The sequence below is a fragment of the Chamaea fasciata genome, unplaced genomic scaffold (assembly GCF_029207755.1).
Source record: "Chamaea fasciata isolate MVZ Bird 193981 ecotype frontalis unplaced genomic scaffold, bChaFas1.0.hap1 SCAF_3, whole genome shotgun sequence".
Lineage (NCBI taxonomy): Eukaryota > Metazoa > Chordata > Aves > Passeriformes > Sylviidae > Chamaea > Chamaea fasciata.
The window spans coordinates 59,896,856-59,912,273 of NW_027094088.1; the positions used below are offsets into that span (position 1 = coordinate 59,896,856).

The 15,418-nt window shown below is 36.0% G+C and overlaps 1 protein-coding gene across 1 annotated transcript; it reads left to right on the plus strand.

Moving 5' to 3' along the window:
• The first annotated feature begins 447 nt into the window (after nt 1-447).
• On the plus strand, nt 448-8,939 carry TMEM244 (transmembrane protein 244). The gene is made up of 6 exons (XM_066180486.1): nt 448-480; nt 2,600-2,685; nt 3,224-3,297; nt 6,266-6,391; nt 7,844-7,888; nt 8,845-8,939. Exons 1-6 carry the CDS (start codon nt 448-450, stop codon nt 8,937-8,939), a joined length of 459 nt encoding a protein of 152 aa, XP_066036583.1.
• The last annotated feature ends 6,479 nt before the right edge of the window (nt 8,940-15,418 follow it).

Below are 15,418 nucleotides of genomic sequence, written 5' to 3' on the forward strand. Positions count from 1 at the left end.
AATATTGTGAAGAATGTACCACTCCACATCTATAGTCAATAGAATTAATGCTAGAAAATGTAAAAGATAATTAAAAGTAGGAAGTTATTATAATCCCAAGGAACTGTGATCACATGAATGCTGGAAAAAAAGCAGTTAAAAGGTAGAAAAGAATAATAATGTTGTGTCTAAATAGCCAAATTATAGTTTAGCTATGCTTTGGCTGACTGTAGCTACAAAAGTATGAACACTGCAAGCAGGATTTTCTCTCTGCTCTTCAGCGGCTTACATTTAGCTCACAGATGTCTTCTGTCTCAAGTCAGTTTAATCCAATCAACTCACCTCACCCCACACTGTCCTATACTTACCCATTAGAATGTTTTTTGGGGTGAAAACCAGCTGCTTCCTCCTGCTAAAGTTGGCATATGGAATATAGCAACAGCACTTCCTCTCACTCATCATGTGTCCATGGCTCTCAAGGTCAAAACTGCTGAAACCAAGGTAAAGGGAATTGAGTTTATTTAGTGTTATATATATCACCAAATAGTATTAGAGAATTAGACAACTGCTGCGGGGCTCAAATGAACTGTTGCTTTCATTCTTACAGTCTGTTCTTCAATGTTCTCTTCTTAAAAACCCCCAAAATTAAAAGGATACTTTATCCTGTAGTGCTGGCAGCAAGTACTACAAACTGCACCTTATAGATAGGATTTCAAAATACTTTTATAAGTGATGCTGTTCCACTTATGAGATAAAATTCTTGGAATTGTCATAAAATTTTACATTTGATGTCACCAGTGACTTCCTAAGATTCATCCTTTAAGTTGTTTTGACATATAATGAATAATCCTGTAGATTTTAATTTGTGGGGGTTTTGCTTTGAAATCAAAAAGTATTTTCAGATTTAAAAAAAAAAGTATGTTTAAATTTCTGTGGCAAGGCCAAATTAAAAAAAAATTAGGTAGAATGTGATAAAACTGGAAAATTTTCAGTGTTTTCATTTTCTTGTTGTGGACATTTTCTTGTCTTACTCAAGTGAGTAAAGCATACCATACCTAATTTCTCACTTCATCCCTAAAGCAGGGACTAAGAATATTCCAGGTACAAAGAGAAAAATACTGCGCCTTTGACGCCAATGAGTTTGTCGCTGACTTCAAGGCTCAGAATTTGCCTACTGTAATTACAGGTCAATAGGTCATCATCTGACAGCCCTCCTTCAGCTGTGTGGTTTTCCCTTCAGTCCTCTCTCACCACTTTTATTACTGTACCAATCTCCATCTAGGGCAGATAAGGCTTCACAGAGGCAGTGGCAAGAGGAGGGGCAATGGATAAAGGGGGATCACAGGAAAAGTGCAGCTGCCCAGAGCAATGAAACGAAAAAGATTCCCACCAAAATTGTGCCAAACATCAAACTTCCAATGCTTGAAGTTATGTTCAGGGGAGTTAGAGGCAGGATGGCTGCCAAACTTACACATGACATTGTAGTGGATTACGTGTGACATTATAGGTGATGGTGTGCACTGTGGAAAGGAAAGCATCAAGCTGGCTATTTGGCCAATTTTCATTTAGAATAAGAATAAAGACAGTACGAAGGAGCTGTATTTAGCCCACAAACCAATGTGGATGAAGAGATTAATAGCCCTCAGTTTTTGCTTGGCACTGTTTTGATGTAAGGGGAAAAAAGGAAGAATAAGACTGTCCTGGACTTTTTCTTATTGACAAATATCAGTTTCTACAGGCATGATGGGTTTATCTCCTGTTGCATTAGAAACTAAAGCTCTTTAGTCTCTCTTCTTGTGGGTGATAGATGCAGTATTCAATATTTAACACTTTACAACATTCAGGAATATAAAAATAGGTGGTTTGATAAATTCACAGTGTTCCTACTTCTGTCAATGTTGGATGCTTCTGTAATACATCACCTACCACACAACCACTCAAAGAACTAAGGACAGAAATGAATGTTAGAGTTGAAGTTTCATCCTCAGAAGTATCTACTATTGCTTAGTAGGATCTCTTATTTCCAAAGGGAGTTTGTTCCTTTGGGTAATTATCTTCAGAAGTCAAGATGTCCTTCCTGCTTCTTTTGAATTTGTCTAGCTAGAACTTGTAACTGTTTACTTCTTGTGTCTTTTTTGATAGATTAAAGACCCCTTAAGTACCTGGTATTTTCTGTGAAGGTACTTATCCATCATAATCAAATCATCCCTTGGAGCTAAACAGATTGACCTCTTTAGGGCTGTAGCCCTAATGAAGAAAAACCCCGAACATTTCTAGCTACAGCTCCCTTTTGAGTCTCTTCTCTGTACCTTCTTATTTTCTTAATAACTGTCAAGAAATGTCCTTCTCCTTTTAGGGACTTGTAAATTGTATATATTTTAGGTATACAACAATATATGATAGAAACAAAGCCATATATTATAGCCACACATTAGGAGTTGAAATGTGCCAAAGAGCTTTTAGCACATTTATGTAATCAGCAACAGTGAAAATTCTGCCTAAGTATTTTATTTTACAACATTTTTTGTCACATTATGTTTGATAGAAACCTAGAATTATTTTCTGAGAATGCCTGATGTTAACATGGCTTTGGGTTTTACTGTTTTATGCCCTTTTGCAGGTTGTTCTGGTGAACCTGCTGATATGCATAATAGTTTTTTACACTGTGTACTATGTGGTCCTCTCTGTGTGCTTTGCAGTATTCAGGTAAGATTTCCCTGTCTTGAGTCTGATATGCTGGCGTACTGGAACTCATGGGTGGAGATTTGCCTCTTTAAAGGAAACATCTAAACTGGAGGCATCCTGGCTTCGTTATTCTGTGAACATAATTTTTCAAATTCACTTAAATTGTTATACCTGAACCTTCTTTCAAATGGGCAAATTGGCAAGTGGAGACTCAAAACTACTATAAAAAGTTGGTTCTAATATTCTTTCTTGCACTTGTACCATGTAAATTAATGAACATAAGAGAAAAGATGGCATGAAATAAAGGAAAATAAAGATCTTATAGTCAATGAAAATGACAAATTGTAGTCCCCTAGGAAGTTATTGATTAGTATGCATAGCACCAAACAAATAAAAATGAGCAAGAGCAAAACCACAACTCAGAATGGGACTTAGAGAGCTTGCAAAAACCCAGAGTATTCCATTTGAAATCTTATTTAAAAAGACTTATAATATTTCATGTAATCACTAAGAGATTACTAAAACTCTGTTTAAATTTATTCTTTTTTTTTTTCCACAGGATTAAAATGTTGGATGGTTTGGCACCTTTTGATTTTAAAACAAATCCCTCATGGATTAACCCATATTATTTAGGTAACTGAAGCTTTTTTCTCTTTATTTTTTCCCTTCACTCAAGAAAATATATTGCATATAGATGTAAACTTGACTTCCAATGGACAGTATTTTAAAACTGTGTTGGTAATACCAATGATTTCTGTATTTTAACTACACTGCAATTAAATGTTTATGAATCTTGCCAGCGCTTCTCATTTCTGTACTGCTACTTAACATTCAAGTGATTCTTAGGCTTTTTGTTGAGTTCTTCTGATCTTGCATCATCAGAAGAAAATATCCTGCTTTGCCAGGATGCTTCATTTTCATTGCAGAACAATTAACTATTTTCCATCAAGTTCCTCCACAAAATTGTTTAATTTAATTTTCACACTGCAGCAAATTTCTTATGAATCACTGGATTCGGATCAGAGAAATGGGTCACATTCAACTAATGGCAATTTTGCTTTGGTAATGCTTAAATACAGTGGGCATTAAAAGATCAGAATTTGATTGTAGCTTAGTCCCTAAATGTATCTTTATATATCCTAATACAAATTTCTGCAATTTTTCTGAAGCTCTCAAAATATATTTTTTCCTAAACTGTCATTCCTAAAATATTACATGCATACATAAAATTTTACCAGATTTGTAATGTATTTTACAAAGGCAAACCTCATAATCTGTCAGTAAAACACATAAAGCTCAAAAGTAAATTGGTTAGTTCGTAGGTTAAAAGAGTAATAAAAATGCATGTATGTTTGTACAGTGTTAATACTGATTTCTGATGAAGAAAGAACATTTATGTTATGCCAGTGGAAAAAAAAAATTAAAGCATATTCCATTAGAATTACTTTCCAGGGCGAAATGTAATTACTGTATCTCAACATGATTTTTTTCCCCGCAAATTTTATCAGTTACTTTGATGCAATATGTTTATATGCCAAATACAGCAGCTATTTCATGCCAATAGCAATAGCAATTAGTATTCTATCCTCCTTTCTGTCCATCCATGAAAATGAATGGAAACACAGAACATAAGAGCATCTGTTTAAAATCTAAGGGCATAGAGTCAGAATGAAGATGTCTAAATGATGTTGTAAATGAGAATTTTTTTACTCGGGAGTTTCACTCGTTCCTGTTAAAAACAGAATTCTGTCTTAAGATAATCTCAAAATAAAGATGGAAATCAGCTATAGAAATAAGGTATCCTTTCTGGATACCCAGTTTCATAAAAATTTTTCCAGAGCATTTGCCTACATTAAAAACCCTTCCCAAATTACAAAATGAGCGTCATAATTTGAAGGGATTCATGAAAAAGATAAACAAAACATACTATAACACATTGTGAAACTTTAATTCTTTTAAGTGCTATTTCCCACTTTCCTAACTACATGGGTTTTTTTCAGTTACATTTTTCTTATTTTTCTTTGAATTTTTTAAACTACTCATTGAAAGATCCATCATGCAGTAGGGACTAATAGACCCTCTAATAAAAGAATAAAATTGAAGGGCAGAAAATGCAGCCAAAGTAAATTTCACTGTATAAATTGAGTGAAAAAAAGAGAAATATGGTCTCTCTACTGTCAGCGACAGCAATCATAGAGATTATGTTATTGCAACAGTAAGAAAAATAAATAATTCTAATAAAAACATTACTTTTGTGTGCCCATGTACTTAAAAAGAGGAACAAATTGCATTTAGATGGACAATTATCTCTTTGTGGACAAATGGACAATTATAAACTCATGTTTATGGCCTGCTGTATGTGAACTCAGGACTAAAGTTAGAAGAGATATCATGTATTTACCATGCAAGCTCCTGCTGGCCCACATAGCCACACAGCACTGAGAAAAGCCAGGCTCCTGCTTGTAGGGATGCTTTGCCTCTGCCCACCTTGTAGGCTCTCTGCTGTATCTCCCCTTCTATGTCTTGTCTTTAAATTGTTCTAAGATAGAAGTATATATATAGAGAGATATAGGTGTAGATATTTTGGTACATATACCATATAAATATATGATGCAATGAAGGGAGGAAGCGATGAAGTTTCTTAGCAAGCATAACCTCTTAACCACACAATTTTGTTTTGTTTGAGAAAAAAAATTACTTATGTCAGTACCAAACAAACCTATTTGGCACCATATGCAAAGATTGTGGATGGTCCTTAAGGAAGAATTTCATTAAATTTCTCATCTAGCGTATATAAATTGGTCGTAGTCCTATCACTGTTCATAGTCTTATTATTACATGTTTTTATATAAAATATATAATGTTTTCAAGTCTATAGGCAAATCAGGTTACAACCTATGCAGATGTCTGTGGCAAAAAAATTATCTTTGTAAGGAAAATATAAGCATAATATTTAGTAGAATCATAGAATCACAGAACGATCTAGGTTGGAAAAGACCTTTAAGATCATCAAGTCCAATCATCCGTGTGTCACCACCACCATATTCATGTTTATCATTAAACCATGTCCTCAAGTATCATACCCACACACTTCTTTAAACACTTCCAGGGATGGAGACTCCACCACTTCCATGGGCAGTTCCAAAGTTTCACAACCCCTTCTTTGAAAAAAAAATTCCTAATGCCCAATCTATACCTCCCCGGGTACAACTTACAGCCATTTCTACTCCTCCTGTCACTGGTTGCCTGGGAGGAGCAGCTGATCCCCACCTGGCTACAGTCTCCTTACAGGAAGGTGTAGAAAGAGATAAGATCCCCTTGACCTTCCTTTTCTCCAGGCTAAACATCCGCAGCTCCCTCAGCTGCTCCTCAAAGCGCTTGTGTTCCAGGCCATTCACCCTCTCTGTTGCCCCTCTCTGGACATACTCCAGCACCTCAATGTCTGTCTGGTAGTGAGGGGCCCAAAACTGAACTCAGTGATCTTGTAGGAAAATCTGCATAACTATCTCAGGTATTTTAGCTTCTTGTTGTTATCATTTGGAACCTGAGAAGAAGCCTTTCAAAACTGTGTTTGGTGAAAATATCCTGTTTTCATTTACAGTTCTTGTGATATCTTTGGAAATAACTTTCTTCCTTTGTGGTCTTCTGTTTGCTCTGGTTGTGGAAGAATGGGTTTGGGACTATGCTGTAACAGTTACAATTATTCATATCATCATAACTTCAGTTGGTAAGTAGGTTTACTGCTAAATATCTGCATAGTATCACAAGTTAAAGGACAAATTCACTATGATTCATCTAATGTATTACTGGAATAACTTAATTTTCCCTAAAGCTAAATAAATATGTATCTCTGTTTTCCATCCATTTGACACTTGCCTCTATTTAGATCCTCCCATTTTAAACTTAATTCTGGATTTGTTCCAGAATTTTAAACCATTATATTGTTACTAAAAATCAGAGGTTTAGCTCATGTTCTAACAATTCGTATCAAACAGATCCAGGCTAGATACAATTTCTGCATCTGGGAGGTGTGTTTTTTCAAAACATGAAATCAATAGTTGTTCATGTCTGGATATTTTAAGAACTACTCATTAACACTTTAGCTCAAGTTCAGAGTAAAAACAGAGTTTTGCTTCAGCAATGTCAGTGCAAAGGTTTTAAGTTAGATCATTAAAACACAATCTCAGTGAGAAATAAAGCATTTTACCACTGAAACTCCTTTTCCCCCATGAAACTCTTCCTTGTAAAGGAAAGAAAAAGAAAAGAATTAGCTGCTGTAAGTGAGACTCATCATCTCTTTTTGCCAACACCTAGTAATCTGCACCCCTTTCTCATCATGTTTAGCAGAATGCTTCTACGACTAATTAGGAAATATAACTCTATCCTTGCCAGACCCTGTCTGGGGATTCTTTTCTCTTAAAACATTTAGGTTAATATGTTTATTCTAGAATGCAGTAAAAGGAAAATATTTTTGACATATTAGGAAGCCCTCCCTACTGCATAGAGATTAATATTCCATTTTCCATAGCCTTGTCCATTTGTCATTTAGCACTTTATACAGATGGGAGATTCCCCAGTTCCCTGACAAATTAAGCCAGAGACCAACAGAGACTTTATCTTAAAAATTTAAGCATAATTTCTCATCTACTATATTTGGTTTTCTGGAATTTAAACTACTGTTATTCCTCATTAATAATTTTTGTATTTAAATCAAGGAATTTACAAAAACTACCAAAAAACCTCCTTTTTGTATGTAATTTATAAAGGGATTTTGCTCCTGTCATTGCATCAGATGGTGCGTCTTGATGTCCCAAAACCCCCCAGATGTATCATTACTTCCTTCAGATGGCCAACAAAACCTCAGCTGGCTGACCCTGAGCTGTCAGCACGTGCAGTGTGCTTCCCAGCCCACTTTAATACCTCTGTCAGCTTTGTTTGGGAGAGGCAATATGGGGTCAGAGAACTGCCCTGCCTTTACCCCACAGCAGGAATGTGGGTCAGCCTGGGGGTGGCCAAGGCAGGTGCTGGTCAGGACCTTAAGCATTTGTCATTTCAATATATGTAAAACATATAATCTATGAAATGTAACTAAGCACACCTTTGATAAAATAGTGCACTGCTACTTGTCCCCATTCTTACTGTTCCAATATTTACATTTCTACTTTTCTTCTTCTTGCAGTTATGTCTGAATTCCCCCTGATGTTACACTGGTGGCTGGCATTAGGTATAATTTCATTCTTTAAAGTTTAAGTTGCTAAAATCTGTGTAGAAAATTAGTGTTTATAATCTGAATAGTTTCTATTAAAAATCTGTTGCCTCACTAATTTGAGAATTGTCAACATTTCAAGAAGAAGTACAGGCTTTTTGTTCATACTGTTTTAACGACACAGGTAAATAATGCTGGATTAGGATTTGCCTCACCTTAGAAAAATTCTCTCTTTTAAGGCCAGAATATGCTCATCTTATGCTAGTCTTGCAAACAAATGGCAGACACATGACTTGAAATAAGTCCTGATTAAGTCCTGACTAATTTCAATTAGTCAGGATTTAATCATGACTTATTTAATCTATAATAAGATGAAACATATTTCAATTCAAGTGTCAAAAAGACAGTTGTCCAAAGTTGTTGCCTTTCTTGATACCCTTTAAAATACTGGAAAAAAACAGGTACCTTTAGAGGCAAGTTTTATAAACATTATGTACAAGTACTTATGATAGATGAGATGAATTTCAGTCATCATGTTTCCTCGAAGTGAATGGCAAAACTACATTTCTGAATGTTTAATTTTCTGTAAAATTAGAAGCATAGATTTTTACATGAAAAGTAGATTATCTTGAAAAACAGTAGTTAAGGGAAAAGGACTGGCTTCTGTTTCTTCTTTCTTATATTATGGATAACAGGGATCAACAGCTGCAATAAATTCCTAAATGATGGGGAGAGATAAATGAATTCCCTGTCCTACAACTGATTTTGCATTAGCAGTTGTGGAGGCTGATATCTTTGTAAACAGTTAAAGCCTTGGGTAAAATGTTTAAGTAGGAAGGCTGGTTTTTATGTTTTGTGGTTTTTTTGGGTTTTTTAAAATTGAAGATAAAAAGAATGTCAGTTTAAAGTTTTATGATAAAAGTTTGTATTCCACTACAAAAATTAATACAAAACAACCATATCTTTTCTTGCAGGATCTGGAGTAATTTCAATGATTTGTGGAGGACAGATTTTGGCATATTGCTTGTTCAAAGACAACTTCATTTATCCAATTCTAGATGACTTTTGAAAAGGAGTATTAGAGCTTGTCTTTATATCTATGTGAATTCTATTGTTTCATTAATCAATGTAATTAAAGTGAATTGAAGTTAGCAACTGTCTAATTGTGAGGTTATCATTTAGCTTACCTCTTGTACCTTTTGTTTTTTAGCAATTTCATCACTTTCAGCTTTTGTACGTATATTTTTCATTAATCAAGTAATTAGATACACTGTCTCTTTTTTTAAAAACCAAGAAGCCATAAGGAGGATTAGAGCAGTGGTGCAACATTCCTGCAAAATCCTACAAGTAGAAGGAAAACATTTTTTGAATGTAATGCTTTCAGGGTGCCTGTTACCTGTTGTATTTTATGAAATGCTGACTCTAATTTAGGCTGCTGTCTGACCTCTCACAAGCACTGAAAAACTTTAAAGTCACCCTATCTGGCATAAATCAGTGTAGGTTTAAAGCAGTCTTTACCGATAAACTCCTGGCAAAGAAGAATCGTTGAACAGCACGTATCTCTGCACCTCATTCCACCTTAACGCTCTCACTTAGGAGCTGCCCAAGTCAGCGGGGGGGGCGGCAGAGGTACAATCCCTAAGGCTGGGTTGACCCTCTTGCTGCCAGGGGTGCTACAGGCAAATGTTTTCTACAAAAGCTTCAGGCTATTCTCACTTCCACTAATGACCCATTTATAGTCTGACTGTGCTGAAAGGGAGAAAGGCAAATGCTACTGATGGACACTTTTCTACATATACTTCTTTCCTCAACTGCCAGTGGCCAAAGTGGGGGTTTATGGGTAGTGGTAATTAAAAACAACAAACAACCCATAGTAGCAGCTTCAATTTCCTCTTCATGTCTTTAATCATAATAAAGCTGTAACAGAAAAATTGTGAGAAAACAACTTAGTCTTAAATATGAAATCCAGTGATTGGATTTCAACCGCAGTTTGCTCGGAAGAGAAAGACTAAATTGCTGTTTGCACAAGAGTGCTAAATGTTGTATTTGCCTTAATCTCACTCAACAGATAATGTCTCTGAAGAATCAGTCCCCTGTTGATCTAATCAAACATCTTAAAATTTATTGCAAGTTTTGAAATTTTCATTTAAGTTTCAGCACTGAAAAGTACATGTACAGTGAGAAGTACCATTCAGAGAGTCCCAAAAGAAGGAGTTTGTTTCTCATGAACGATAGATATGTAAGTCATTTTAGACTCAAACCAAATATGCAAATCCAAAGCACTAAACAGATGTAGACTTTAGAAGTTTTTCAGCATAATATGCTGCATATGAAGTGAGAAGAGATAATTCTGGAGAGTGAATAAGCTGACTTGCAAATCTTCAGAAACTTGACTGTGCAGACAACTGATACGATCATTTGGAAAAATGTTTGGGCGCTTCTTCTAGGTTTGATTAATTTCAGAACTATAGAAATGGATGGGAAGGAAGTAAGGTCTACCATAAATTTGTACCCCTGTTCTCTTCCTCACAGTTTGTGTGTGTAGGTAGTGTGCCATGTGGCAGAACATGAGTGGATTAGATATAAAGTTAATCCATGGGTGGAACATGTTTCTGTTTTTAACCTGACAGGATTTTCCTCTATGTGTGTCAGCCCAGCTGTAGCTTTTAGTAGCTCTGCTGCCCAGTCTTAATGTTTTTAACTTTTATTTTCTATTTAAAAATTTAAATTACCAGCAAGAAATACCTTCAGATTAATATGAAGAGTGCTTTACTCCCAGTATTTCTTCAAAGCACATACAACTAAGTCAGTGGTAGAAAATCAATCACAGCAAGACCTCTGTCAAGGATTAAAAGCATTAGTCCAGCTACTAAAGGGTCATTAGGTTTTTGCTTTACTTTCAGATATGGAATTGTGAGACAATTTCAATATTGTTTATTGCATCTTTTCCATCACTTCTATGTTGCATCCAATGATAAATATTACACCTAATGTTAAAGTGTAGGCAAATTTCATATTGTGCAAATAAATATTAACATATGAGCAACACAAGCTGTATCTGTGTGGCTATTACCTGGTTAGAAGCCTTCAGATATAATATCTAATACGGTGTGATTCCTAACTGAGGTACCAAAAGAGTACGTTTGTACATGACAAACCTGGCTGTTTCTGGAACAAAAATAAATGTCTCACTTGAGCAATTTGCATGTGACTAATTGATAACAGTCAAGACAGTCAAGGTGGCAAAGAAGAGCTGCTGGAAGAGCCCAAGGGCACTGTAAATGCTTCCCAACAGACCTGCTGAAGACAGCAAGAAAAGAGAGCTGCAGGAAGCAGAAGGAATACAGAGAAAACAACAACAGGGACATGTGTTTGGAAAAAAGGCATGTGAAAGCATGAAATGAGAAGACAGAAACAGACAAGATGGATGAAAGAAGAAAAAAAAATCTGCAGACAACTTTAGCACTGGAGTCTCATGACTTGAGGCTCGTATGCCACTTGTAAGCAGCAATCTGTTTCTCTGCTGATGTACACATGATTCTAGAACAGGTGGTCTTCCACGTCCATAGTTACAAGCATAATCAGTGATGTTATGCTTGTGGCTCCTGCCCCAGGATTTTCAGAATTTTTCGCTCCCTGACTCAGCCAGTCACAGGAATATTGTCTAACGTAGTTGTTGTGGGTTTAGTGTTATTTAACCCCTTGTGACACAGTCTAGCAGTCACAAGTTTGCACATACCCAGGTATCAGTGGGGGTGTAATCAATCTAGAAAACATTACAAGAAGAAGGAGACTTCACCCACTTCCAGGCAGAGTCTGCAGGGAAGAAGATTAGAAGTTGTAAACAGAAATCAATGGAAGAGTGCACAAATAGCATACCTTAATAATACCATACTTAGAGTAATTTTAAGACTTCTTTTCAGAGGCAAGAAGCTTCTTTTCATCATGTCCAACCACCTACTGCGACAGATTATAGTTTTTCTTGGTTCAGCCCTCTTTCTAAAGGGCTCTGCATTCATCCTTGTTCCAAATGGTGTAGTGTCTTTCTTGTAACAAAGAATGTGAGTGAAGTGAGGGAGGAGGGAGGGGGGGAAGTTGAGGCTGTAAACACATATCCCTAGGCCAATGCCTAGGAAAGTGTTTAATGCCAACACCCACCCCTCCTCACACCCCCAAACATTGCTCTAGGACACACTAACTCAATCACATGAAAACAACCAAATATCAAATGACAGAATACTGGAAACATTATGATTTTTGGTGGATTTTTTGCAAAAAAATACAGGATATCTACCTATAATTTCCTAGTGAAGTAGAGGGTTGGTTATTACAAACTAAGCCTGTCATTTTTCCAGCTCTGTAAATTGCTTGATCAACATTTCCATCTCTTTTGTATATAAACTTTAAAAAGAAAGCAAAACAAAACCTTGCACTACTCATTATTTCTGTATTCCTAAAGATACCAACAACTCAGGCACCAATAAATACAAGAAAACATAGTGAGAGTAATACTGGATTACCAGCAATGTAGATGAGTCACCTGCAGTTTCCTGTGTTGGATATACATGCACAGGATTCCTGTGGCCCACAGCCTTTTGACCAAGTGAACTTTGTTAAACTGAGAAAAGGTGTGAAAGCCTCACACATTCTTTATTTCATCATCTGTTAGGTATGTTGACACACCATAAAGTTAGATCCTTGTTAATCTCCACAGGTATTTAAAGATTTATTTAAATTTTTTTTTCTATTTTCCAAATGTGACGTATTTGGAATATTTATTTCTTGGCTTAAGATCCTGTGTAATCATCCATCTGCTCAGTAATGTCTAATACTCTAATCTCTTCTTTTCTCTTAGCTAATCATGGCCCCAGACAGCATGCACACTCTCATTAGATGTCAGAGAGGATAAAGGTCTTAGGAATGGTTATAAAATTTGATGGTGTAATTAATACCTTTATTATTTGCTTTAAAACTTTTAGTGTGAGGCTATGTTCCAGCCACTCCTCTGCTCAAGGAGATTGATATGGATGCCTTTACAGTTGCTCTTCAGTCAGACCAGGATAATTAGGCCTGTTTAGTAGGGCAAGTTTGCTCTACAATGGGCTTAAGTCCTACTCCATCCATCCACCAGTTCATGGGACAAAAGGAATACCTCGCAGTCCTCTCCCAGTTCATACACGCAGGTTTCCTCCGCCAACAAGGGCCAAAGAAGGGAAAGATATGTGTCTAGGTTGTCATGACATGTAGCATGGCATGGGATTGGACTGGGCATTTGGGAAGTAACATTAGTGACACCAAATTCCAGAATGAAAACCTGAGGAAAGGCCTTGGCCCCAATCTTTTCAGGTGGCCAACTGCTAGAGAACAGTTGCACTCGGAAGGATGAATGGTTGAAACTGGAACCTGTGAGGAAGATGCAAATTATCTTACATCCTTGCTATCAGTCTTAAAATCAAGATTTTAAGCAGCAATTTTTGTTCCTTACATTCTAGGGAAAATAAATCCTAGTAAGAGATTATTTGCTGTGCATTTCCAAAAAAAAAAAAAAAAAGATATACAAACAAAGGGCTGACTCTTGCTTCCAACGCAAAGATGCTGTTATCTCTATTGGAACAATACTTTTTAAAAGGACCACAGTACCCAGATACTCTCTTAGAGCAATCTTGTCACCAGATTTTCAACATCCAAAAGAGAAGTGTTAAATAAACCCCATGGGTTATGGCAGAATGCTTGAATACATTAAGGATTACCATTCTACTGGGAGATGTGCTGGTAGCTAGTCCTGGCAAAACTTTTCAGTAAATCACCGATACACAGAAATTCATTTTAAGACACCCATAACCATCAGTGGACACAGCTGATTGAGTTTTGCATGAAAAAGAAAAAAGGTGAAGGGAGTCAATGTCGGTTCATTTCAGTCCCATTAGATCCCAGTTGTTCAGGACAGACCCACAAGGGTACAAGCACTGACAGCGGAGACATTCAGATCTAAAGCAGTGAACTCCCTAGATTGCCAGAATCCATCAGTCCAATTATTTGATATGCTGTGTTTTACAGCAGTTTTTTAAGCATTCAACCCTTGCTTTAGAAATAAATTTTATTTCCTGAACATTTGCCATTGAAACATTTATGGAAAAATGAAAATTGTAATTGAAAAGCAACTACAGTTTTTCCATTGTTGGAAAATGAAACAACATCAGATCTTCAAGTTTTGAGCAAATAAAGTCAGTTTTAAATAAAATAAAAGTTCTATTGAACCGAAATTTTCTCACAAAAATCTGCTTAGACCAGAAGGTAATTTTATTGAAAAAAACACTTTTTCTCCCAAATGATAATGTTTCAGACCTTATTTGTTGTATGTATTTTTAGAATGTGTTATGTATCACTAGATAACATTTGCAGACTGTTCCAGTTGCCGAGGTAACTATGTTATTTTAATGATCAGCAGAGACTATCATTATGTAAAACATTATGTTAATTTCAAACACAGAAAATTGATGTCTTGCTGTTACCTTGAAGCTGCACCTTTTTTTTTTCTTTCTTCTTAAAGTGCATTTTTTCCATGAAAATTAATGGTATAGCTAAGTGCTTGAGTATCCTTTTCAGAGTGATTCAGGTTGGCTTTGAAGGAAAATAAGGCAAAAAATTACACCTGACAACCAACTAATGGCAGATGAAGAAATTAAACCACCCTATTTTTTCACAGGAAGAGTATAGGAAAAAAATTTCCACATATTTCTAATAAACATGTAGAGAGTGCAGGAATTTTAGGAAAGCACATCTATAATTTCATTTTTAACTTTGAAATATATTATTATTTAGTTAAGGAAAACAAATTATAAAGCATATTTGAGTTCTGTTTATGATAAAGTGTATGTATTGTTCATGATACAGACCATCTGACGAATTTTTGCTGCTTTTATTATAATTTTAGATTATATATCTATGGGATTACTAGATTATACCAACAGTACAAATGCCATGTATTTATGATTCTACTGCAATCACAAATGCTCTTTCTGAGCCTGCAGAAAGCACCTTGCTGATGATAGTAGTTCACGGTGCATTTCTGTCCTCAACCCTACTTTCTCCATTAAAAAAATTCAAAATTATCCAAACTATGTCTCACATAAATTCTAGGGTTCATAGTGACAGTTGCTGCTGTAGCATGCCAGCCTCACAATGGCAAATTGTCTCAGGCTACCAAGTGCAATTCAATTTTGTCACCAGAATCTTCTTTTGCCTCTTCTCTGAAGTTCTGCCTGCAGATTGTGTTAAATTATGAACGCTTCATTCTCCATGTGGAACTGGATGCTTTTATGTATCAGATTATGATATGCTCAAGACATCTGAGAACTCCTATATTCTCCTGACACTTCATCATAATCACCTGATCCATTTTAGAGTCAGTGAACTCTTCTGACAATACTCAAAGTGCATTTTGATGGAGTCTATATTTACTCGGACTGTACCTCTTCATTCCATGGAGCTTACTTGAATCCTTTCCCAAGGATTTCCTCTGCAGGCAAAGCTCTGACTTCAAACGGT